The sequence below is a fragment of the Abramis brama genome (assembly GCF_963993115.1).
Source record: "Abramis brama genome assembly, chromosome: 7".
NCBI lineage: Eukaryota > Metazoa > Chordata > Actinopteri > Cypriniformes > Leuciscidae > Abramis > Abramis brama.
The window spans coordinates 7911656-7934664 of NC_139969.1; the positions used below are offsets into that span (position 1 = coordinate 7911656).

At 37.2% G+C, this 23009-nt stretch overlaps 3 protein-coding genes across 3 annotated transcripts; 1 reads left to right on the forward strand and 2 right to left on the reverse strand.

Annotated features, from left to right (window-relative positions):
* Positions 1-941: 941 nt before the first annotated feature.
* dhrs12lb (dehydrogenase/reductase (SDR family) member 12-like b) lies at positions 942-9395 on the reverse strand. Its single transcript, XM_084120716.1, has 10 exons — positions 9145-9395; positions 8397-8530; positions 7358-7440; positions 6805-6900; positions 6580-6661; positions 5705-5766; positions 4242-4346; positions 3338-3428; positions 2434-2574; positions 942-2337 (listed from the first exon to the last, which is right to left on the reverse strand). The coding sequence occupies exons 1-10, from the start codon at positions 9198-9200 to the stop codon at positions 2219-2221; spliced, it is 969 nt and encodes a 322-aa protein (XP_083976842.1). The 5' UTR covers positions 9201-9395; the 3' UTR covers positions 942-2218.
* Positions 9396-9844: 449 nt separating this feature from the next.
* Positions 9845-19370, forward strand: ap1s3b (adaptor related protein complex 1 subunit sigma 3b). The gene is made up of 5 exons (XM_084118761.1): positions 9845-9960; positions 14737-14915; positions 16992-17100; positions 17580-17717; positions 18811-19370. Exons 1-5 carry the CDS (start codon positions 9958-9960, stop codon positions 18844-18846), a joined length of 465 nt encoding a protein of 154 aa, XP_083974887.1. The 5' UTR covers positions 9845-9957; the 3' UTR covers positions 18847-19370.
* A 313-nt stretch (positions 19371-19683) lies between these two features.
* scg2b (secretogranin II b) lies at positions 19684-22750 on the reverse strand. The gene is made up of 2 exons (XM_084118760.1): positions 22657-22750; positions 19684-22035 (listed from the first exon to the last, which is right to left on the reverse strand). Exon 2 carries the CDS (start codon positions 22028-22030, stop codon positions 20261-20263), a length of 1770 nt encoding a protein of 589 aa, XP_083974886.1. The 5' UTR covers positions 22031-22035; positions 22657-22750; the 3' UTR covers positions 19684-20260.
* Between the last annotated feature and the right edge of the window lie 259 nt (positions 22751-23009).

Below are 23009 nucleotides of genomic sequence, written 5' to 3' on the forward strand. Positions count from 1 at the left end.
TTGTGTATAATTCATTGATGCATGTTATTCTCAAGACAAATATGTTTGTTTTCAGAATCTTTGATCAAAAATGTTATTACATCTTCCACCTCTGAAATGATTTTCCTTTGACGCCAACAAAACCACTTTGATTCAGACAGAGACAATGGAGGCCTTAAAGGGATAGTTTACCCAAAAATGAAAATTTCTTCAGCTGAACAGTAAAGAAGATTTTTAGCTGAAACCGTTGCCCTTGCTGATTTATATAATGCAAATCAATGGTTCCCGTCACTTTAAGAGTAAAAAAAAAAACATATACAGGCAAAACAAAATGAATACCTGTGGCTCCTGATGATTCAGTGAGGTCTTATGAAGCGAAACGATCGGTCTGAGCAAGAAATTGAACATTATTTACAACAGTATTACCTGTAATCCACAGCCTCGGAAAACGGTTCACGGCAATCTGGAGCGCAAGCTTCTTGTCACATGATGACGTATGTGCTGGATCAAACTCGCACGTGAGCTGACGTGGTGTTTGTTTACAACAGAGAGGGAAGACGTGTGTGTGGTATTGTTCATCACAGTGGTACTTGTGCTTATCTTCCCAGACAGCAACATAGTGTCGGCCCAGATCCGGCCCACATCTGGGCCGTGTGGAATCCATGTGTACCGGATCTGGCCCGACACTATATGTTGCCGTCTGGGCTGGATTCCACAACCTGTTGTGCGATCTCAATCGGGAAGATTGACTTTTCACAGATTCCCAACGTTTGAGCTCCCGCACATGTCATAATGCGTCAGGAAGCTCGCACTCCAGATTTCCATGAACGCTCATGACCGTTTGCCCAGGCAAGTAATAATGTTGTAAATAATGTTCAGTTTCTTGCACAGACAGATCGTTTCACTTCATAAGACCTCAAAGTATCGTCAGGAGCCACAGGTATTGATTTTGTTTTGACTCTTTGACTCTTAAAATGACTGTAACAATTGACTTGCATTATATAAATCACAAAGTACCACGGTTTCAGCTAGAAATCTTCTTGACTGTTCAACTGATGAAAAAAAGTCAACTACATCTTGGATGGCCTGAGGGTAAATTAACAGCAAATTTTCATTTTTGGGTGAACTATCCCTTTAATTGAGACCACTTTTTACAGTCCAATCAGTTGTGGATGGATAAAATCATATCCCAGCCTCCTTTTGTTTCATGTCAACCCTATAAAGCCTTCTGTATCACATTTCTAAAGCCTCTAAATTATTAGCATGGTCAAAACTTTGCTGATAAACCTGTTGAACACAATCTACAACATGCCTTCTGTCGTCTGATTGATAGTTTATACTTTTTTTAGCAAGTTAAAGGCCTTTTAGTATAATTCTGTTCCGTCCCCCTTCAGATCATTGTATATGTGTCTTATTGCTGTGAAATCGTATTAAGTAAACATAAGAAACTTTTATATTATTAGTAATATTTCTAGATGAACACAGGATGAAGCAACATAGGCTTACTCGATTATCCATACATCATTTTTTTTTTTTTTTTTTTTTTTTTTTTGGAAAAATCATGTTGAAATGTATCAAATATGATCAGGCTTTTGAGGAATGTTTTTTGTTCATCTCTCAATCAACATTATATTATATTATATTATATTATTATATGTTTTGCCTCCCTACAATAAAAACTACAGAGCTTTGATCATAAAACTAAGAATTTAAATATTATTGTGAGATATAGAGTGACAACAGATACATTTTATGCAAGTAGTCTGCTATAATGTACTGTAAAGATCAGTATTTCATATTTCTGGCCATATAAATTAAAACATCTGCATATTTTTTTCTCAGTTTGAGCCTCTTAATTAAATTGAGGTTTTTTGTTTCCTCCCCTTGTATGAGCTCCATATTGTCATATATCACACTACATGAGCCATAAAAGACTGATGTATCAAATATGGTACTCAACAAAAACAATTTTTGTCTAAGGTTCAATAAACTGTTCCATTTCAACAAATTCGATTTTTCTATTACTTCATTTTACAGCATTAAATACCCTATATTACGCAGAAATATATCACGTGTCTTTAGGTTTAGTGTCTGTATGATCATTCTAGAGTTAGTTTTACAGAGAAAAAGCTAAAGATTTCATATCATGGTTATAAGTTCCACACAGCATTAGTGTTGTTTGAGAAAATCTCAGTTATCTGACAAGTAGGCTATAATCTCTAACACATTGTTTAAATTCTCACTCTGAGGGTTTTATAGCCATCGCCAAAGTCTCCAACCGGCGCATGAACACTTTGACTTCCAGTCGAGAGCTGTGCGTCCACGCGAGGGGCAAGTGGGCCGAAACCGAATGTCGATCTGAAACAAACAACCTGTTATGAGGTTTTCTGAGTGCTATTGGACAAATCTAGACACATGAAAGCAAATGTGATCATTTTTAACCAACATGCACACCTTGGAAGAAAAGGCCGCTGGGAAATGCAGTGGTGGCGCGGCGGGACACCGCGAGCCAGATGACCGTGTCGGCTCCCTGTTCCGCTGAACGCAGACGATCACGCATCATCTGATGGAACTGAGGCATCGCCGTGGCAACCGCTGAGCACAACCAGAGCCAGAGGTTACAAGTGATGAGCTGGACAGACAAGCTTGTAAAAAAAGTATTAGTTAACTAAAATGGTTATGCAGCGTATGACTATGAATTATGTTAGCATAATTAACAGCCAATGTTCCTGAATAGGGGATTATGCAATTTAAATGATGTAAGCTATTATCTAACATTACCTTTTTTTTTACAGTATTCATTCATCTTTTTTTAATGTTAGTTTATGTTAATGTTTAAATAAAAAGAGAGAGCGCGGGAGAAAGAGATGTGCTTTCCGTATCTAATAAAACGTAATTTTGTGGGGGGAAAAACATGGAAATAATTTGTCGTTTTTATCCTATTGTTTACTATATTTATTTGCTTGGTCAGTGTCGTTGCTGGTTTTGGTTCTTTTGCTGTTCTAGGCTGTAAGACCTTTGAAATAACTGCAATCATTTGGCGAAGTGATATGGAACTGTAATGCGGTCAAGACCTGCCTGGAACTACTTTAGCCATGCGTTTAATAATTGCACGCCAACGTTATTCAACCAATCAGATTAAAGCATTCAACAGCCATTATAAATATAATATAATACACTAAAAACATGTGGAGTTGCTCTTTTACAGCTGAGAGGCTACAAATCAATATTGGGGACGAACAATTTAACTTAAAATTGTAAGTAAACAAAATCATCATGCCAAACTATCATAACAATGGTGCTAAATTAAATTAGCAAATTAAAACAAGCATATTTTGCTTGTTGACTTGAACAATACCTGGTGTGTCGGCCCACCCAGGGTGCATCACAGAGAAATGAATTTTGGGATTTGCTTTTGCCCAGACCTCTGTCATCACTAATTGCTGCCTCTGTGGACACACACACACACACACACACACACACACACACAGAGAGAGAGAAAGAGAGAGAGAGACAGTCTGAGGTGCACATAACGAGTGTTTAGTAAAAGGTCATCATCATTACTGCATCAGATATTGTTTAATGGAGACGCCACTGCTGGCACCTTGTGTCACCTGTTGCTTGGCAACAGCTGAGAGAAAGGTAACCCGGCTTGTCTCAGTTTAATAGAAACTGTTCATGACTTTTCATCCTTTTCATGAATAAAATTATTTAATCACTAATCTTTTTTACATGTTATCCTTGTAAATTAATATCATAAGAAAATGTCTGCCAACACTTGACTGAAAAAACTCCCATGGTTCAGTCTCAGATGGTAATACTTTGATGTATTACATTGTACTGTCTGATTACCATATTTATATACCACAGTAGCCTACTTCAAAAAGCATAGTATTACCACCCTGCTAGTGGCCAAAAAACATAGAATTAGCCTTGTTTTGAATGTTGTATTTTTGAGGTACTACCATGGCCCTTTTCTGTAAGGAAATAACTTAAATTTTTTAATTATTTTTAATTATCTTTTTTTTTATTTCATTTTACATTTAAAATTTAAAATTAAAGTTTACATTTTTAAACACTAGGTTTTACAGTTTTGAAAAAGAAAATCTTTGTGCAAAACATTTATGGGACGTTGCCAGTGTGTTGCTAAACCTAAAATGTGCTAAATGAATAAATGCAAATATAAAGTATGAGTAATACAATAACAATGATTCGCTAATAAAACAAACCAAAATAATGAACAGGCAAAATTGTCTAAATACCTTGTTCTGTGCGTATACCATGGTAGCATCAAACTGATCTCTCTCTGTCTGCAGATCGTCTGCGTTTAGTTTCTGTACCAGCATCCCCCCCGATGACACTGTGATCTACAGACATTTTCAATATCATGACACATTCATACCAAACATGGCACATCAAGAGAGAGAAACAGGAACCTCTGTGGATCTGCACATTCCTGTTATGAAAATATAAACACATCTATCATAGGTTGTGACTGAGTGCAACAGTCTGGTTCCAGAAGTAAAAACTCAGTTTCTCCATAGGGAAATTGATTTTTAACAATAACTTATGAAGCTTTAAAAGACAGCCCTACTGTGAGCTAGGTTGTTAATCGATAGCATTTGCTTCTGTTGAAGCTGCCAGCTGGCATTATTTCAACTTAGTTTTTAAAATAATTGTGTTTAACAGCGGAATTTGTGGTGAAAAACTACATTACCCATGATGCTATACAGAAAATTAAAGCAATCAGAGTCAAAACAAGCAAAATGTGTCAAAAAATCTCTTTAGCCCCGCCCACTTCCATAAAGCAAGTCGGTTTCCCTACACTCAAAATATTTTAGGGATGCACGATATATCGGCCACCATATCGGTATCGGCCGATACATGCAAATTTTTAATGTTATCGTTATCGGCCTGATAAGAAAATTTGTCCGATATATTAAAGCCGATAAATATTGTATTATTTCCTTCAGCTGAGACTCTTCAGATTCGCACTGTTCACCATGATGGCTTTAAATTGCTTGAAATATGATTGGAATCACTTCAAATAAGGAAAATACAGTTATGTGCTGTGATATCGGCTACATAAAATTATAATGAGAACATTATAATTGTGTTTTGGGACGTGACTTTTAATGGTGAAACTTTTGTTTTTGTAATCAGGCTCTCAAAAAAGTATATACAAATTTGGATTTGGATTTATCGGCCAATATATCGGTTATCGGCTTTCAAATATAAAGAATTATCGGTTATCGGTATCGGTCAAAATTTTCATATCGGTGCATCCCTAAAATATTTCAATATTTCAATATATATGCATATTTTGCAATAAACTTAACACATATTGTTTATATATAGGCTATGGTCAATTCAGGGTGATTGGGACACTTTTTGCCATTGACAAGACTTGGAAAAAGTGTCCCAATACAACCTGAATTCACCCCTATATACACATTATATCAGTCCATGAGCACATGATTTTATAAGGATATACGTAAAATCAATTTTTCAATGCTTAGTTTTATATTTTTCCCTATTCTGTTTGCAATGCTTCATGGGATTGTAGTTCTTTCCCTCACTTAAGCAGTTAAGCACACAGTCTTGTAGTTTTGTTTTTTTGTCTGATTTTCATATACTTTTTTGCTTTCAAATGCTGAAAAAGTGGGCAGGCGTTCATGCACTCTAAATGCACTCATTTTTAAGATCAATGTTGTTTTTCACTCACAACTCGGGGGTCCCTGCTCTTCTCCAGCAATGGGATCAGACATTTAGTGAGAATATAAACACCTGCAGAGGACAAAAAAAAATCTTTTTATGAAATACTACATGCAACATATATTCTAATCTAAAAAAGAATATATTTTCCACAAAAGAATATTATATACTACCATTCAAAATTTTGGGGTCAGATTTTATTCAGCAATAAATTGATAAAAAGTGACAGTAAAGACATTTTTAATGTTACATGCTGTTCTTTTCAACTTTCCATTCATCAAATAATCCTGAAAAAAATAAAATAATCATGGCTTCCACAAAGATATTACGCAGCACAATGTTTTCAACATTGATAATAATAAGAAATGTTTCTTGAGCAGCAAATCAGAATGATTTCTGAAAGATCATGTGACACTGAAGACTGGAGTAAATATGCTGAAAATTCAGGAATAAATTACACAGTTATTTTAAATTGTAATAATGTTTCACAATATTACTGTTGACATGACATGCAGGAAAAAATATATATGTACAGTATCGTGACCACAAATTAACAATTCGTTCCCTCGACTTACTAATACATCAGCATGTACGGTTCATTCACTATTTTCAAGTAAATAGTGAGCAGGATATAATAATTATTTCCCTCAGTTTACTAAAGCGTGACCATGTTGTACTAATTTGTTACTTTGTTTTAGTTAAATCAAAATGATTTACTAAAACAGGGGAACTCTTAATTTTTGTGGCCACGATATATATTTTTGTCCACATGTGTCGTTTTTACTGTATTTTTTATACCAAAAAATGCAGCCTTGGTCAGCATAAGAGACTTTAAAAATTTTTTTTTAAAATTGATACGCAATGCAACAGAGCATCGTGTCTTACCAAGAGTATTGGTCGCAAAGTTTTTCTCCAGTCCGTCAGAGTTCATTTCCCTCTGGTTCACCATACATCCGGCATTATTGATCTGATGGGGGTTAGTGTGGGAGACAGAGGAGAGGATGTTTCTTCATCTGTCCTGCATCTGTAACCTTCAGCGGAATGCTGTATTTTCTTTAATATACTGAGGTATGATGGGAATCTCCAAAAAGAGCTCTCTAACACTCATACCAAAACATTGAGAGACGAGTGCTCCTTCTTAAAGACCTCTGCGAACTCCCACACCTTTCTCGTCTCAGAGAGGTCCAACACGTGGACGTAGACCTCCTACGGTAGATGCACAAGAAACAATACAAATCATTCAAAATCAATACATTATTATTAATAGTATCTTATAATAAAACACTGATCATTTTTCAATTTTTTATTTTGTTTCTTTCCATTCAAAGTTAAACACTGATGCATCATCAGCAGTTATTAAAGGGATAGTTCACCCAAGAATGGACTGTTGTCCATCATTTACTCACCCTCAAAGAAGATATTTTGAAGAATGTTGGTAACCAGACAATAGACAGTAGCCATTGACTGCAATAGTAGGAAAAAATAAATACTATGGCTACAATGGCTACCGTCAACTGTCTGGTTACCGACATTCTTCAAAATATCTTATTTAGTGTTCAGCAGAAGAAAGAAACAACAGGTTTGGAGCAACTTGAGGGTGAGTAAATGATGACAACAGTTTCATTTTTGGGTGAACTATCACTTTAATGACAGTGACACTCACAGTATTTCCACTTGCTGAGATGATTTCTTCTCTGGCTTTCTCAGCTCGCTCTTTGTTTCTGCAGACAATATGGACAGTGCCACCTTGGATAGGAGAAAAACAATACGAATTACAAAATGAATGAAGGAATGAATGAAGGTACCATATTGTTCAATGTTAAATGGCTCTGGTCTGATCTTACAGTATTTTTCTATGCATTTCTAGCAATTCCATCTAGCAAGTTCTGAACAACACCCTTACAAACGCATTGCAACACGTTAAAATGAACTCAGAACAATTGCAAATGCATAAATGTAGAACACTTTAGCAGCCATTCAACACCCTATATAACAATGAGTTTTGCATGGGCAGCACCACTCACATATCCTTCATAAAATATAAAATGCAATTGTTATTATTTTTCTTTCTCACACATGACAGAAAGCCACAGGAATGCAAATGGCTCAACTTGGCAATGGGTAAACTATGCAAGGAAGATTACTTAACAATGTACTGTACACAATTCATTTTTCCAACTGGGTTAAAATGCTTAAACACAGACATCATGAAGTCGAAAAAATAAATATATTTATAGATTTTATTATTTTGTCATATATTTATTGATTTTATGAAAAGTTAAAAAGTTTTGGGTCAGTGAGATTTTTTTAAACTTTTATTTGGCAAAGATGACAATAAAGATATTTTTAATATATATATATATATATAACATTTCTTATTATCAACATTGAAAACAGTTGTGCTGCTTCATTATATTTTTATAATATATATTTTATTTGATGAACAGAAAGTTTAAAAGAACAGCATTTCTTTGAAATATTGGTCTTTACTGGTATGTATATACATATAGCCCCAACAAGTAGGCTATATGTAACATGGTATATGACAACGCTAATCACTCAATATGATATTTACAGTATCAAAGCATCATGGTACCATCTGCTGCCATCTTTGTACTATAGTACCACCACAATAGTGGTTTAGTGGTTGGAAACATAATACTGTAACCTAAAAAGAGTGTTAATTTAACTGTAAAATGAACCTTTTTTTGCTATGGCCATGGCTGTCGCCTTCCCTATTCCGCTGTTGGCTCCAGTGATCATGAAGGAACGCCCCACCATAGACACATCCAGGTCCTTTTCTACAAAGCCCTTAGAAGCATTCTCAAACCCAGACCTGCCGACGACATCAAACAAGTGAAGCAAATCAGAAACATGACCAAAATGAAACCTCAAGCGCTGTGCTATTATCTCTAAAAGTGTCAACACAATTCTTGAATTGTTATGTGACCTCTGGTCATCTGAGACAGTGCTCCTAAGATCAGGGGCCAAAGGAGCTTCTGTGTGGGATGACAGGGCATTAGAGAGAGAACGGCAGGGGGCTCAATAGGGCCCATTGTGATGCAATGATGACTGACCTTAAACTGAGGGCTTGGATGAATGCATGTCAGAGGAGATGACTTAGGAAACTACAAAAACAACATTTGTGCAAAGAAACCACGCCATCTAACAACATTTGGCTTGTCAGGACACAGTTTAAAGCTGTGTTTTGTAGCAGTAACTAAATGTATACACAGGCCAGATTAATTTTGTGTAAAATTATGAAATGTTCATATTCATAAAACCATCTTATTCCAATTAAAAACAATAACACACTAATTAAAAACAGTGCAACAAACTTTCAGAGACTCAAAAGTTATCAGCAAGAAAGCAACCCAGGGACCACAACAATACAATAAATTGAAGAATTCAGCAATGAATACCAAAAAAAAACAAAAAAAAAACCTTTACCTTGTATACTCCCTCATTCCTTTGATAAACCACACTATATTCCTGTAGAGAGACATTGCACTGTTGTTTCCTCTAAACTGGACTGGACTGAAGTGATATGACAGCTGACAGTTTCATGTGACTACTGTAGTTCCAGAGGGCTCCCTCTAGTGTCAGGTTATAGATAATCAATTACACACCAATAGGGTCATGCAAATCAGTTTTGGTAGGCCTATAGTATGGGGTTTCCATTATTTAGCCTTTTATGCACACAAGTTACCTTCAAAATGACCCCAAACCCCCCTCCAAGACCCACTGTAGCTTGCAAAAACTTTTGAAAAAATTTAAGTTTGTAACTGTAAGCTTGTATAATTCTTGAGTCTCTAAGGGATGAAAATATAATAGTATTGATGAAAATAACAAACAATACTTTATTATTTAATATATTTTATACAGTTATTTATATTACTATAGTTTAATTCTTTAATCCTTTAATCCTTGTTTGCGTTTTTAAGTGGTTTATTTAACTACATAGTAATTCATGTCATATCTTTATTCATAATGTCAAGGCTGCATTTACACAAGGCGTAGAGAAAAATATGTGAGTAGGGTGTTGCCCCGCCCCTTTTCAAGCCAGGTGCAGTGCTTCGACCAATCAGAGCTCAGATAGTAGAGGCGAAAACAGAGCCGTGAGCTCAGCTACGCATCTGCGCATGCGCAGCTTCACTCTCTTCTCAGTTTGGGAAGGGCAGAGATGATTCCGGCCCTGACCAGCCGGGAAGTGAGTAGGAATTTAGTGGATTTCGACACGCCTTCCTTATTTCTTACTTCAAGATGGTAAGTTAGACAGTACTTTTTTCACTCGCCTAAAAGCTCAATTTTAGATCGCATATGTTGGGTGACGGGTCAATTCTTCCACAGGTTGTGCTCGTGCACCTGTCCGGATGTAAACGCGAGTGCACCTGCGGACTTTAATACTTCCGTTCTTCATGCTGCTTTTTTATTACTGACTAAATAAAACATAGTCATTTAGAGCTGCTGTAATTCACCTAAAGCTGTTTTATTTAAAGTTTAAACAAATGAATCGGATGTCATTTACATGCTGAAGGACTTAATAGTGTCGTTTCTGTGATGTCACCTCATCTGTCTGGATAAACCGGTTGGTTGGCTGGTTTGTTTCCCCTTGATATTGAACGTTTGGATTTTGACACTCTTGGGAGCATTTTGTTTCTAGACAACTTGTATGCAAAGTTCTGGTTTAAGTGACTTGATTTGGCGGCCAGGTAAACCCTATTATCTGTTGTTCAAATAGGGCCACTGTGTGTTTGACTTCTGCTGAGGGACTTTCTGTTCCTCTGTAAAGTCAATTTTCTGGTTAATGTTTGCAAGAATGGAGAAGAATGAGTGAAGAGTATTTGACAAACCAATTACAATATTATATTACTAATTTAATAGTATTTGTTATTATTAAATATTGAGTAATAATAATAATATAAAAATAAAAATGTATACCCCCAGCTTCACAGGCAAGGCTTAAGCCTAGTCCCAGACTTAAAATGCATGTTTGAGCTGTTTTAACTCAAAGTAACTTATACTGACATATCTTAAAATGTCAGTGCCATTTTTCTCTCTCAAGATGCTCACCAGTAAGGTTTTTTTTTCTAAGGCAGGTTTATAAAAGCTACTTAATTGTCCTAATTAAACTAAGGCCTAATCCTGGCTTAGTCAAAGCCCTGTCTGTGAAAACAGGCCATTATTTATTAATATTATGTAAATTTTTATAGCTGTTTTTATATCAATTCATTTAAAAAAAAAAAGTATCCTTGCTTTCTCTTTCTCTCTCTTACATATATATTTATAATAACAAAAAAGTGTTAAACATACAAATAAATGATTAAAATATATAATTTAAGTTGCAACGCCTTTTTTAGCTTTTAGTTTATTTTTGTTTAATTCTGGTAAGTGTTTGCAAAAGCTCTCCAGATTAATACAATACAGCTCTGACAACACGTCATCTTATACTGTCTGTATGCTTCAGAGTAATTACAAGTGATGCAGAAGTGGCCCTTTTAATTTCAAAGAGATAACAACACACTGCAGAATCTCATTTAAACCGCAGCAGTAAAGCCAGCGAGTGTGTTTGTAAGCACGTTCTCCTGTGTGCTGTAGCCGCTCGCAGCTGCGTTGACTCCAACAATAGAAGGAAAATGAAATCAGAGCATCAGAGAACTGAAATCAAAGCAGGAACTCAAGAGGAAGCTCAGAGCTTCATTCAAACCTTCCCCCAGCGAAACTTTGTGTGTGGGAGAGTGAGAGAGAGGAGTCTGTGTGAGGAATGTAGTAATAAAGATGTGTGTAACTTAATAGCTGTAGCACGCTATTTCCTATCTCATTTCTTTTCCTGTTGTCGTGTGATGGGTGTGCCATGATAAAGAAAGGCTTCAGAGAATCGTTTTCCTCTGGAGCACAATAGTAGTGCATACTTCTGTTTCCTTGTTTTTTCCTTGTGTTTTCATCTTTCGTCCCTCATCAGGATTTTCTTAGGAAGCAAATATACTCTTTGCCAGCTTGCTTCTGTCGTAACAATGAAGCAGCTGACGGTTCAGTTTCCCCACCTGGTGTTTCTGCATCTGTTTGCATATGTGTTTGAGAGCAAAATGAGTTGCTTGCAGCATCAGATTCATTAATTGGTTGCTTCTTGATGGTCCGAGCCCCGCAAGGCATGAGCATTGAGTCACCATCATTGTGCTTTTACACTTACGTCATGTCACCTTTATTTATATAGCGCTTTATACAATACAGATTGTTTCAAAGCAGCTTTAGAGGGATAAACAGGAAAATAATAATTCAGTGATGCAAACACAATTCAGTTCGGCTGTAAAGCAGGTCTAGAAAAGACCGTGCCATTATTCAGCTGAAGTCAGTTCAATGTTGGTTCAATTCAGATCAATAACTGTTCATCAATTTTGAAATGAGTTAAATTGAGCTATAAGCAGCTCCACAGAAGTCAATAATAGTACCGTTATTCACTTTGAGTCAGTTCATCGTTGATTTAATTCAATTCTGTAACAGTTTTGTTCTCATCCAATAGTTTCAGATAACCCTAGAGAATTGTACCTGTAATTCAAGTGTAATGGGATAGTTATACTGTGTAGTTGCTGCTTTTGTAACAGTTATGCAATGCAACAATCAATAAATATTTAGAACAGTATATATTGTTGTCATATGACTTGTTTGTCATATGTTGTTTAATTGACATCCAATCAACATCTTGGAAATAAAAACAATAATTTGCAATTTAATTTTGAGGTGACATTTTGTAACTTTTGGCATTGTAATTAATTGAGTCATGAAAACAATTTAAAGTCACCATGAAATCAAAATGGAAAATTCCTATTTTTTTATGGAATATTGCAGTATTATAAATGATTTATCCTTGCACATGATTATTTTTTTCATTTGTGTGCCTTCCTAATCTTTCATCAAAGTAACTTAACAAAGTAACCCTCTTGCAGCGACACATCTTCTTTTCTCTGATGATGTGTTCACTGGCATGAGGGCGGGACAACCTGTCACTCACATGACATCACAGCAATAGCAAACCACATTGACCCGATCAATTCCCGATGGACATTATCTAGTCCCACCCAAGGTTTATTTCTTGTTAAAAAGTTTTTTCACTTAGATCTACTAGTTTCATTTAACTTTTAAAGTGCTTTCAGTTCATTAGTCACACTGCAAATCAAAGGTTCAATGACAGTGTTTTATATTGTGCATCTTTTGTTGTGTGTGTATATATAGGCTATATATATATATATTTAATGGCTGTTGCACAGCTCTCATCTAAAGAACTATTTATTATTTGCCCAATTGTTATGAAGGTCTTTGTATTGCATGCTGCTTTATTGCACATCATTACTCATTTCTGTGAAGTTTTTCTTGAATTACCCTTTTCCAGCAATAAAAGTGAACACCCCAGTTCTAGTTTTTGTTTTTTAATCTAGTTTCAGAAGTGTGACTCAGGTTTCTGTGTAATAGTTTCTGTTAATAGCTGTCGGTGTGGCTTGTGACCTGAGAAGTCAGTGAAAATAGCAGCTTATTGCAGGTTTGTGTGAATCACAATGAGAGACTCACATATTCTCTGCCCAGTCGTGACGTTTGTCTATGTGAGTAGACAAGGCTTTTTCAAGCGTTGCCAGATTTCTGTGCAAAAGTGAGAGGAGGGGGAGGTGAAATTAGGATGCGTTCCCTGAGATTTTGTTCTCAGTATCATTACATTGAGCTGATTAGTTCTTGTGTGGAAAAGATTCACATAGAAGTCAATCCTATGGTTGACAGTGGCTCTTGCATCGATTTGGTTTGTGTGACGGGGAAAGGTTAGCCATAGTTCTCTGTCTGAGATGCAGTTTGTCTCTTTCTCTGTATTTCATGGTTTCTGAAATCGGATCTGTGTGCTTTTGTTGTTACAAACACAGAAAGAGACAGGAGACAGGAAATTATGAAAATGCGATCAGAACAAAATGCAGGCCAGATGTGAACCCGCTTCTCTCGCATGAGCACCACAACTCAACATGCATGTGTGTGCTAGGCTAGCTAAAATAAAGATTATTTTCGCACTTTTGAGAGAAAAATATTTGGAAATTACAAATGCGTTTCATCAACCCTATTTTTCAACTCGACTCAAAGTTGTAACACTGCCAAAAAGGTTTTATTTCACCGGTTGAGCATGTAAAAGTTTAGTAAGCTTTGAAGTCTGCTGTCAAATACTTTAAGCCAATCTGAAGAAACTGGTGCGAAAACTCCATTTATAACCCTGAGATGTCAGTCAAAAACTGTGTGTTTTTGAAAGAAGTGGTCAAATTGGACAGATGCTGAAATTAAAAAGCTTCTCTCAATCCAAGACGATGATGAAATTAGTTGACAGATTGGTGTAAAAGATTTCTTTAAGGTCCTGCTGTATTTCCAGCACAGCTGTTCAAATGTAATTGTCAGCAGAGTTTTGGTGCATACGTGAATAGTTGATCTTGGACAATTTTATGGCGTTGTTCATGTGAGAAAGTGGCTGATGGCATGTAAAGACTAAGGAAACAGGTACACTTTATAATATTCACTATGATTTTACAGAGTAGGCACAGAATAAAGTCCTCCCACTTGAATATTTTTGACTTTGGTGCGAAAGCCCTTTGTTCACCTGCAGTGTTGCAGAATTTCTCTCGCCATCTGCTTCCCAGCAGCATCTGCAGTAAACCCCTGCATAAAGATTTTTTTATTTAAAATGCACTTTTGAATGCAGGTGTCTGTGATGTATTAATTGTATATTTAATACAGACCAATACAAAAAACATTCATTTAAAAATGAAAAGTAAAGGATTATTCATGCATAATTTAGCAATGGCACTTATCCAGAGTGACTTTGTATTTTTACTGCAGGCTTTCTCATGGGTGTGCTCAAAGGCTCAGTGTTAGTAACTCATTAACCTCTGGGGTTTGAACCTACAACCTTTGTGCAACCAACCTGTATCATTTACCACTGTGCCAAACCCTTTCCAAATGAAGAAAGAATGAAACCATCATTAGCAGAATATGCATTTTAATTGAATGGTTTCCCAACAGATGCATTTCCTGTTGCTGTTCAGTCGTCAGGGGAAGTTACGTCTGCAGAAATGGTTCCTGCCCCTGCCGGAGAGAGAGAGGAAGAAGATTGTGAAGGACATGACCACTATGGTGTTGGCACGGAAACCACGCACATGCAACTTCATGCACTGGAAGGACCTGAAGATTGTCTATAAGAGGTGAGCATTTAACCCAGGCCAAAGGCGAATGTCTCGTTGGAATACATTTCGGAACAAACACGTGTTCCTCGCATGTGTATTGTGAAAGAACATGCTGGCTTCAAACAAAATGACGGTGGCTTTAGATTCAGCATTAATTAAACCCCCAGCTGCTAGGCTCTCATGTTTGGTCATTAGTCATAAATCGGTGTGAGCAGTAAACTAAATTCTTGCAAAGCAGACACCTAGTCAGCAGTCAGGATCTTATGTGGTCTAATTAAAATACCACATGCAACGTTTTCTACGCTTTCAACATTTTCTAATAGGGTTTGTTACCCCATCCTGTGTTGTAGTTTTTAAACCAGTTCAGTCTGGTTCTCCTGCTATTACTGATGTCATTATCTGATGACATGCCACTATCTAAGTCCTCCTTGTTTTCCAGCGAAAACTAGTGTCCGCTTCCTACACAATGGCCCCCTATTACCCCACAACCAGGGCTTGACATTATCTGTTTTGCTCACCAGCCACTGTGGCTAGTGGTTTTCCAAGTTAATAGCCACTTAGCATTTTCTCTGGCCACAATTTTGACATCGACATCATGGGGAAAAACTGCCATATATATATATATATATATATATTTATATATATATATATATATATATATATATATATATATTTATTTATTTATTTATCTCATAATTTGGCAGCAGGTATATTAGGCTGCTGTCACTTTAAGATCTGACACACGGATCCATCGTTCTGTTACACGTGTTTTCTTTCTCAACTGTTTATGCTCTCTGAAAACATAACTGTGTTTACATGAATACTCACCAAGACCATTTGACTGTTTAAGCGCAATAAGCAGCGAAAAAGAGCATTTCAGCATTGATAATAATAAGAAATGTTACCTAAGCAGCAAATGAGCATATTAGAATGATTTCTGAAGGATCTTGTGCCACTAAAAACTTTTAAATCAGTATTGGAAGTATTTCAGATATTTTAGTATCGATATGTTTCGAAAAATCAATTTTTTTGACAACACTACATTGCACTTAGTTTAATATTGCTGATGCTTTTTTATAAGACTGCAATTAAAAAATGTATATATTATATATAAATTGTATTTCGCCAAAGTGGATAGTAGGAGTAACTGCATCACACGTCACTGCTGAAATCCAACCGCGTTTGGCAGGTTGGAGGTCGTTAATGTCAAGCCCTGCCCATAATGAAAGTGTCTGAAAGTGGACATATACTTGGAAATTGTAGTGTTTTGCTTTAATTTATTATCACCATTCAGTTATATATTATAATAAAAATATTTCCTTTTAGAGCTGTTGTAAAATTAACTTATTTTCCTGTTATCATTGTAAAGCTGCTTTGAAACAATCTGTATTGAATAAAGCGCCCTTCAAATTCAACGGCTGTACAAGAAAATGTATAATGCCACCTCTGAACATTATAGTCACCATAAAATTTAATTTACAATCCATTTCACTAATGTGACATTCAAAGTAAAACAGGACAGGGAATTGGTTTGATCATAAAAAGTGAGTTACATTCCTGAATGTATGTTTAACTTATAAAGAACCATAGTCAACCCTATATAGTAGAAAATGTCTTAAAACAGTATTTGCTGAATATAAGATGTGAAGAAAAACATTGAAGAAGTATTTTTGAGAAAAGATGTTTACCTGGCTATATTCTTGGTCACAGCCCAGATTTTTATGCTGCATCAAATCCTTCTGTCAGGCACTGAAACTGTCGTGTTTCTGAGAGCGAGTCTTCACACTCGTTCCTGAGAGCCTGTTACTCACACTCGTCTGGTTCAGATCTGTATTTCACACCTTTTTTAACCTGTTTCTCTGTTCATTCCTGTTGTTTTCCCAGGTTGACCTTTATAAATATGGAGGTTTGCTGTGCCAGCACTTGTATTACTGGGACTGTAGGTGGCAATTGTGAGGATAGTGTGCACTATTTTCAAATGAACTCTAAAAGCAACTGCTGCTGTCCATGTTATGTCAAGATCATGGTTGGGTGTACCCTTTGTATAAATTTAAATAAATGTTCGTCTATATGTGTTTTTCCACTTGTTTCTAGGTATGCCAGTCTGTATTTCTGCTGTGGTTTGGAGAATCAGGATAATGAGCTTCTGGCTTTAGAGATCCTGCACCGTTATGTGGAGCTACTCGACAAATACTTTGGCAATGTAAATATATCCGGTTTCTTTATTTCTCGTCTCTAGAGCAAATATTTGATAGATTTGATAAATGACACGGTACAATATACAGTACTAGTACCTGTCAAAAGTTTGGAAACATTAATTTTTTTTTATGTTTTTGAAAGAAGCCTCACTAAGGCTGCATTTATTTGATAAAAAAAAAAGAAGTAATATTGTGAAATATTATTACAATTTAAAATTCTTGTTTTCTATTTTAATAAAAAAAAAAAAATCCTGTGATGGCAAAGCTAAACTTTCAGCATCATTACTCCTGTGTTTAGTGCTACATGATCCTTCAGAAATCATTCTAATATGCTGATTTGCTGTTCAAGAAACATTTCTCATTTTTATCAATGTTAAAAACAGTTTACAGTTTTTGTGGAAACAATGATACCATTCAGTATGCTTTACTCTCTTATTTTATTTTTTGTTTCACCAATTTCTGTCTGTGTAATATTATCTTGCAGGTGTGTGAGCTGGACATTATCTTTAACTTTGAGAAGGCTTATTTCATCCTGGATGAGTTTCTGATGGGCGGAGAGATCCAGGAGACGTCTAAACAGTCTATTGCGAAGTCTGTAGAGGCATCAGATATGCTGCAAGAGGTGAGACACTAAATGTGACCCTGGATCACAAAACCAGTCATAAGTCGCACGGGTATATTTGTGGCAATAGCCAACAATACATTGTATGGGTCAAAATTATCGATTTTTCTTTTATGCCAAAAATCATTAGGCTATTAAGTAAAGATCATGTTCCATGAAGATATTTTGTAAAATTCCTACCGTAAATATATAAAACATTTATTTTTGTGAGTCAATGCAGCACAATCGCGAACATAAATGGACAACTTTAAAGGCGATTTTCTCAATGTTTTGATTTTTTTAATAATTGTATCTCGACCAAATATTGTCCTATCCTAACAAACCATACAGTAATGGAAAGCTTATTTATTCAGCTGTCAGATGATGTATAAATCTCAATTTCAAAAAATTGACCCATGCGACTGGTTTTGTGATCCAGGGTCACAAATGTTATCTGCATTCAGTTTAATTCATTTGAAAAATGAAGCTAAAAATGAAGATTCATTTGTTCAATGGTATTGAAAAAGGATAAAAATGTGCAAAATTCCTTAAAATAATTAGCTGAATTAATTAATGTTAGTTAGGACATGGGGCAATACAATCTCAATCATTGTTTCTGAGCCGAACATTTCAGATTGGAGAACCTACGGCTGTTTTAAAGGTGCTGCCCACTTATAGAGCTCTACTTTAGCCATCACCTTCATAAAACATTATTGATTTGACAACAAGAGAGAGAGAGAGTGAGAAATAAACGGATGTCAGTGCGATAGTGTGGTTTTACAGAGCAGCTCTCAGCAGCGCTACTAAACTCCAGCTTTCCCAGCATGCCTCAAATAAACCAGACCACATTAAAAGAATAGTTCACCCAAAAATGAAAATGTAATTATTTACTCTTATAGGAAATGAGGGTGAATAAATGAAGACAGCATTTTAATGTTTGAGTGAACTGTTCCTTTAAAACCCATATAGGATCTAATCATTTGTTGTCCATATATCATTCTAATAAGCAGGGTCCATACATCTGAAGGAGAATTAACCTCTGTGCGGCAAGGGAAGCTGAAAATGTCACTTCACATTATGGTAATCAGTTATGTGCCTGTTTTCTTCTCTTCAGACGATGGAAGAATACATGAGCAAACCAGCCTTCTGACAGCAGCAGACGTGATGCGAGGTGACAAAAGGGAAAGAAAAATGCCTCCGCAGTGTAGGTTGTGTCCTTCACTCAGGGCACAATTTTTCATTGCAAGTTACAGACTTTATTCATGAGGGCTGCATAAGAATGTTTTTATTTATTGTTTTTTTTTTTTTTTTCTTCAGTGCTGGTATAAACATCCTTCTCTATTCCACTCAAGTTTAATATAACTGAATCAGGGTTCATGTGGTATTTTTGAATTGAATAATTTCTAGATAAATGTAATGCAGAATTTCAAAGATGATGCACTAAATTTCAACTTTTATACCAAAATGATTTTTTATATAATAATCAAATATTTGCAATAACCTTAAAGCTTAGTTAAGTGCCTTTTCATGTTATTTAACATGTTGCATGTCTCAGGAGACATTTAGCACAAGAAAAAAAAAAAAACACTTTTGAAGGAATATTAACGCTGCTTTGTGAGCACACTTTGTTGATATTGTCTTATTAAAATTGTCTTTGTGATATGATTCAGTCTCAGTCAAGTGTTTGCCTCAATTTTCATTAATGAAATGCATCAGGTGCTTTCTAAAATCCTTCCAGCAATTTTTGTGCACTGCACTGGAATTGTTTTTCTATTAATGTCTCTTATTATGAGACTAAACTTGCCACTATTTTAGGTCCTGGCTTTTTCGTGACATCAAATGTGAATATTAATATGTGATTCATATTTATTTTTCTTCTTTTTCTTAATCCAGCTCGGCACAGACAGGCATCATGTTTCTTAAGTTTGAAGTGTTTTTGTGTTGAATCATGCATAACTGTAATAAGGCAGCACAATACAGCGAGAAGAAAAATAATACGGTAATGCTTTATTCATGTTCTTCTCACACTTTGGAACACGTACAAAATGATTTATAAATGGGAATCACGTCCATCTTTATTGGTTTGATAATGAAATGGCATGTAAAGATTGCAGCAAGCGGAGTCCTACGACTACAGGAACATTCTCTTGATACCAACAAAAGGAACAAGAAAACATTTCGAGGACCACCAATTCATAAACGACAAAATACACTTGAACTCCCGCATATTGATATACCATATATGTATTTACATCATATAGAATTCCATGAAAACTAAAGCACTTTAAACTGTTTACCTTTTTTTTTCTTTTTTTTTAAATATCTTTTGAGGAGAAATAGGCATGTCGTCCCACAGGTAACCGTTCCCCCCCCCCCGTTCATACTCGTACAAGTCCCTTCAGTGGCAGGATTGGCTAGTCGGTGCTTCTTACAAGCAGTTTGCAATTTGGACAGTTCAGAAGTCGTTCAGGTAGCCATGGCAACCATATCAAAGAGTTAAAAGGTCAAGGGGCGGGACTTGTCAGAATAGGAGCAGGGGGGGAAATAATGCACACTCAGGCTCTTCACATTCCTGCAACCATTTTCCCATGATACTCTTTACCCTCTTCTGTTCCAGACACTGGTGGGGTTTGGTCTACGGTCTCCTGTACTGAATCTTGAGTGGGTGGCTTTTGGGGCACCTCTGCCTCCTCTTTCCCTTGGGTGTCTCTTTTGGTGACCGTGCTTTTCCCATTATCAACCTGATCAAAGAAATCTTTCATGGCCTCCTCATACATGTCATAAGGCAACTGTCCATTCACGGTGGAATCAATAGCTCTCTTGCGATCGCTCGAGCTGGTATCGGGGTACTCAGTCAAGAGTTTGGCTGCGAGGAAGGTTGACTCTTCGTCCTCATCCACTGCATCATCATCATAATCGTCTTTTCTTTTGCTTGGAGCTTTGTTTAACTCGGACAGAAACAAGCCTCCCCGTCTTCCGCTTGGGTTGAAGTACTTTGCCATGGCTGTTTTGTAGGGCCTTTGCTTCAGCAAAGAATATTTAGCATTCTTGTTGGCCAGATTCCCTAACCCAAGCACTTTCAGGATATCCTCAGTTTTGACATCATGAGGGATATCGCTCACTGTGACTTCAGGCTGTCGACCGTTGTAATACTTGATGACCCGGCTCTTGTACCGAGGTTGGCTGGGCTTCCTAGCCAGCTGGTTCTCAGGAAGGCGTTGTTGTTGTTTTCTGGTTTCCTCCATGAAGAGCATTCCAACCAGGTCCTCTGGAGGCACCTGGAGCTTCATTGAAATGGCAGACAGAAGTTGTTTAATTGCCTTAGGGTCCATTAGAGAGGGCCGGGATTGTAGCCGCCTCCGTCCTTCCATCAGGTCCCGTTTTTGTGCTTGGTCAGTCATCTCCAAGACCTTCAACAGGTAGTAATCCACGAGTTTTGTGTCATCGTCTGGGTTCTCATCGTCCTCTTCTGTGGGACTAGCTCGTCTTTCAATGACCTCGCCCTGCTCGCCGTTGTCTCCCAGCCCTCGTTCATATTCTTCACGGCTTCCTTTTACTACTTCCTCCGTCTCGAGCTGCTCCTCTAAAGGCACCCATTCCTCCCCTCCAGTCACGTCCTCGTACGCCAGGCTCCTAACCCTGTAGAGGTCATCATCGTCTTCGCCGTCTTCATCATCCTGGTTCTCTCGCTTCTGGTTCTGCGCGGCGGTCAGTTTACCAAGCTCTTCGAATATAGAGCGCATGTTGGCGAGGCTCTGAGGAGTATACTGCTCATCCAAATCCTCAGTAGCCCGCTTGTTATCCCTGTGGTTCTCCTCATCCTCAAACATCAACGGGTACTTCTTGTGCGGCTTCACAAAGCCTGCGTAGTCTCCAACAGGGCTCTCTGTGTCTGCCAATGGGCGCCTGCTCTTGTGAAGACGGCGCTCACTTCCAGGCGCTGGCTGGCTTTCCGGGCTCTCTCCAGTCTGTTCCAGCATCCGCAGCAAAGATCGAACCCACTGTGGCACCTTGTTTTCAGGCCAATGGGTGGCATCCTCACGCGTGGGTGCGTTCTCGTCCTGCAGGGAGGCGAGCTGCACTAGAAATCGGAATTTGTCCACCTCGTCATAGTCTCCGGTAGGGCTCTCTGGTCCATCGGCTCTCTGCTTCAAGCTTTCGATGTACTCCAGGGCTTTGATCATATCAGAGCTGGGTGCGAGGAAGCCACCCTGGTCTCCACCTCGCAGGCGATAGTGGCGCACTGAGGCGCCCTGCACGGTTAGTGTTTGGAGGAGGGTAGCGAGCAGGACCACCACCCCTCTGACGGACAGTTTCGGTAGTGACATCATCATACCACCTAGGGATAAACAAGCATAAAACTAGTTACCCCATGCAATCTTTTTATTTATGTTGCAATCTTGGTTTAAAAACAATGCATGCAATGTAACTAAAATCTTGAAATGTAAAATTCTGTTTAAGTTTAACTACCTATGCGGAGAAACTACTTTGAGTTTTTTTAAGACCCAAAATTGTTTCCAAGACCGAGCAGAAGAGACGCTCCAAGCGCCAGAGCAGCAATGAGCTCAGTCAGAACACAACATGTTTTTAAAAGACAACAGCACTGGATGAGTCACCGCCTGTTGTCAAGGTAACCTTTCACTTGTGGCTATACGATTCTTTAAGAACAGATCTATTGATATTTTTCAAGAACACATTCTAAGAGCAAATCTCGATTTAAAAAAAAAAAAAGAGATGGAATATATTTCACTGATCTCTGCGCGACGAAATCGAGCCGATAAGCTCGAGATGAGAGATGCTGATGATGAGTGATAGTATGTAATCAAGCAAAGCCGTAAAGAAAAGAAAAGAAAAAAGGGCAATACTTCTTATTAACCCTCTCAAAGCAGATTAATCATACGTTAACTATCTTCACACAGCATCATTTCGTGATTGCAAAAATTAAAATGAGCCGTCGTACCTTTTGTGTAGAGCTCAGAGAATGTGAATGAGCGTGAACAGCATGTCCTCCGTGTTCTCAATGCGCTTCGGTTGTGTTTCAGCACCGGACAGCTCCTCGCGCTATATGAGGCGTCACCTGATCAATGCGTCACCGATGCTCACGCAATACCGAGGCTGTGCATGCATCCGTACCGACGGTAACCATTCACACAAAACTGCAGAAAAAAATCCGAAGCCCATTAACAGTTTTAAGGCATATTATTATTTTACTTTTATTTTATTATTTTTTACAATGGTGAAAAAACACAAACTATGGTACATGAAATTGCAAAATGAAACATTTCTGTTGTAGATATACATCAGTGACTTTTT

Excerpts from the sequence above, each read along its gene's own strand:
- dhrs12lb (XM_084120716.1), bottom strand. The coding sequence starts at position 9,200 with ATGTCTCTCTACAGGAATATAGTGTGGTTTATCAAAGGAATGAGGGAG. Across the intron at positions 8,531-9,144 it reads GGAATGAGGGAGTATACAAG|GTCTGGGTTTGAGAATGCTT; the intron begins GTAAAGGTTTTT and ends TGTCGTCGGCAG. Across the intron at positions 6,901-7,357 it reads TCTCAGCAAGTGGAAATACT|GAGGTCTACGTCCACGTGTT; the intron begins GTGAGTGTCACT and ends CATCTACCGTAG.
- scg2b (XM_084118760.1), bottom strand. The coding sequence starts at position 22,030 with ATGATGATGTCACTACCGAAACTGTCCGTCAGAGGGGTGGTGGTCCTG.
- ap1s3b (XM_084118761.1), top strand. Across the intron at positions 14,916-16,991 it reads CTGAAGATTGTCTATAAGAG|GTATGCCAGTCTGTATTTCT; the intron begins GTGAGCATTTAA and ends ACTTGTTTCTAG. Across the intron at positions 17,101-17,579 it reads TCGACAAATACTTTGGCAAT|GTGTGTGAGCTGGACATTAT; the intron begins GTAAATATATCC and ends ATTATCTTGCAG.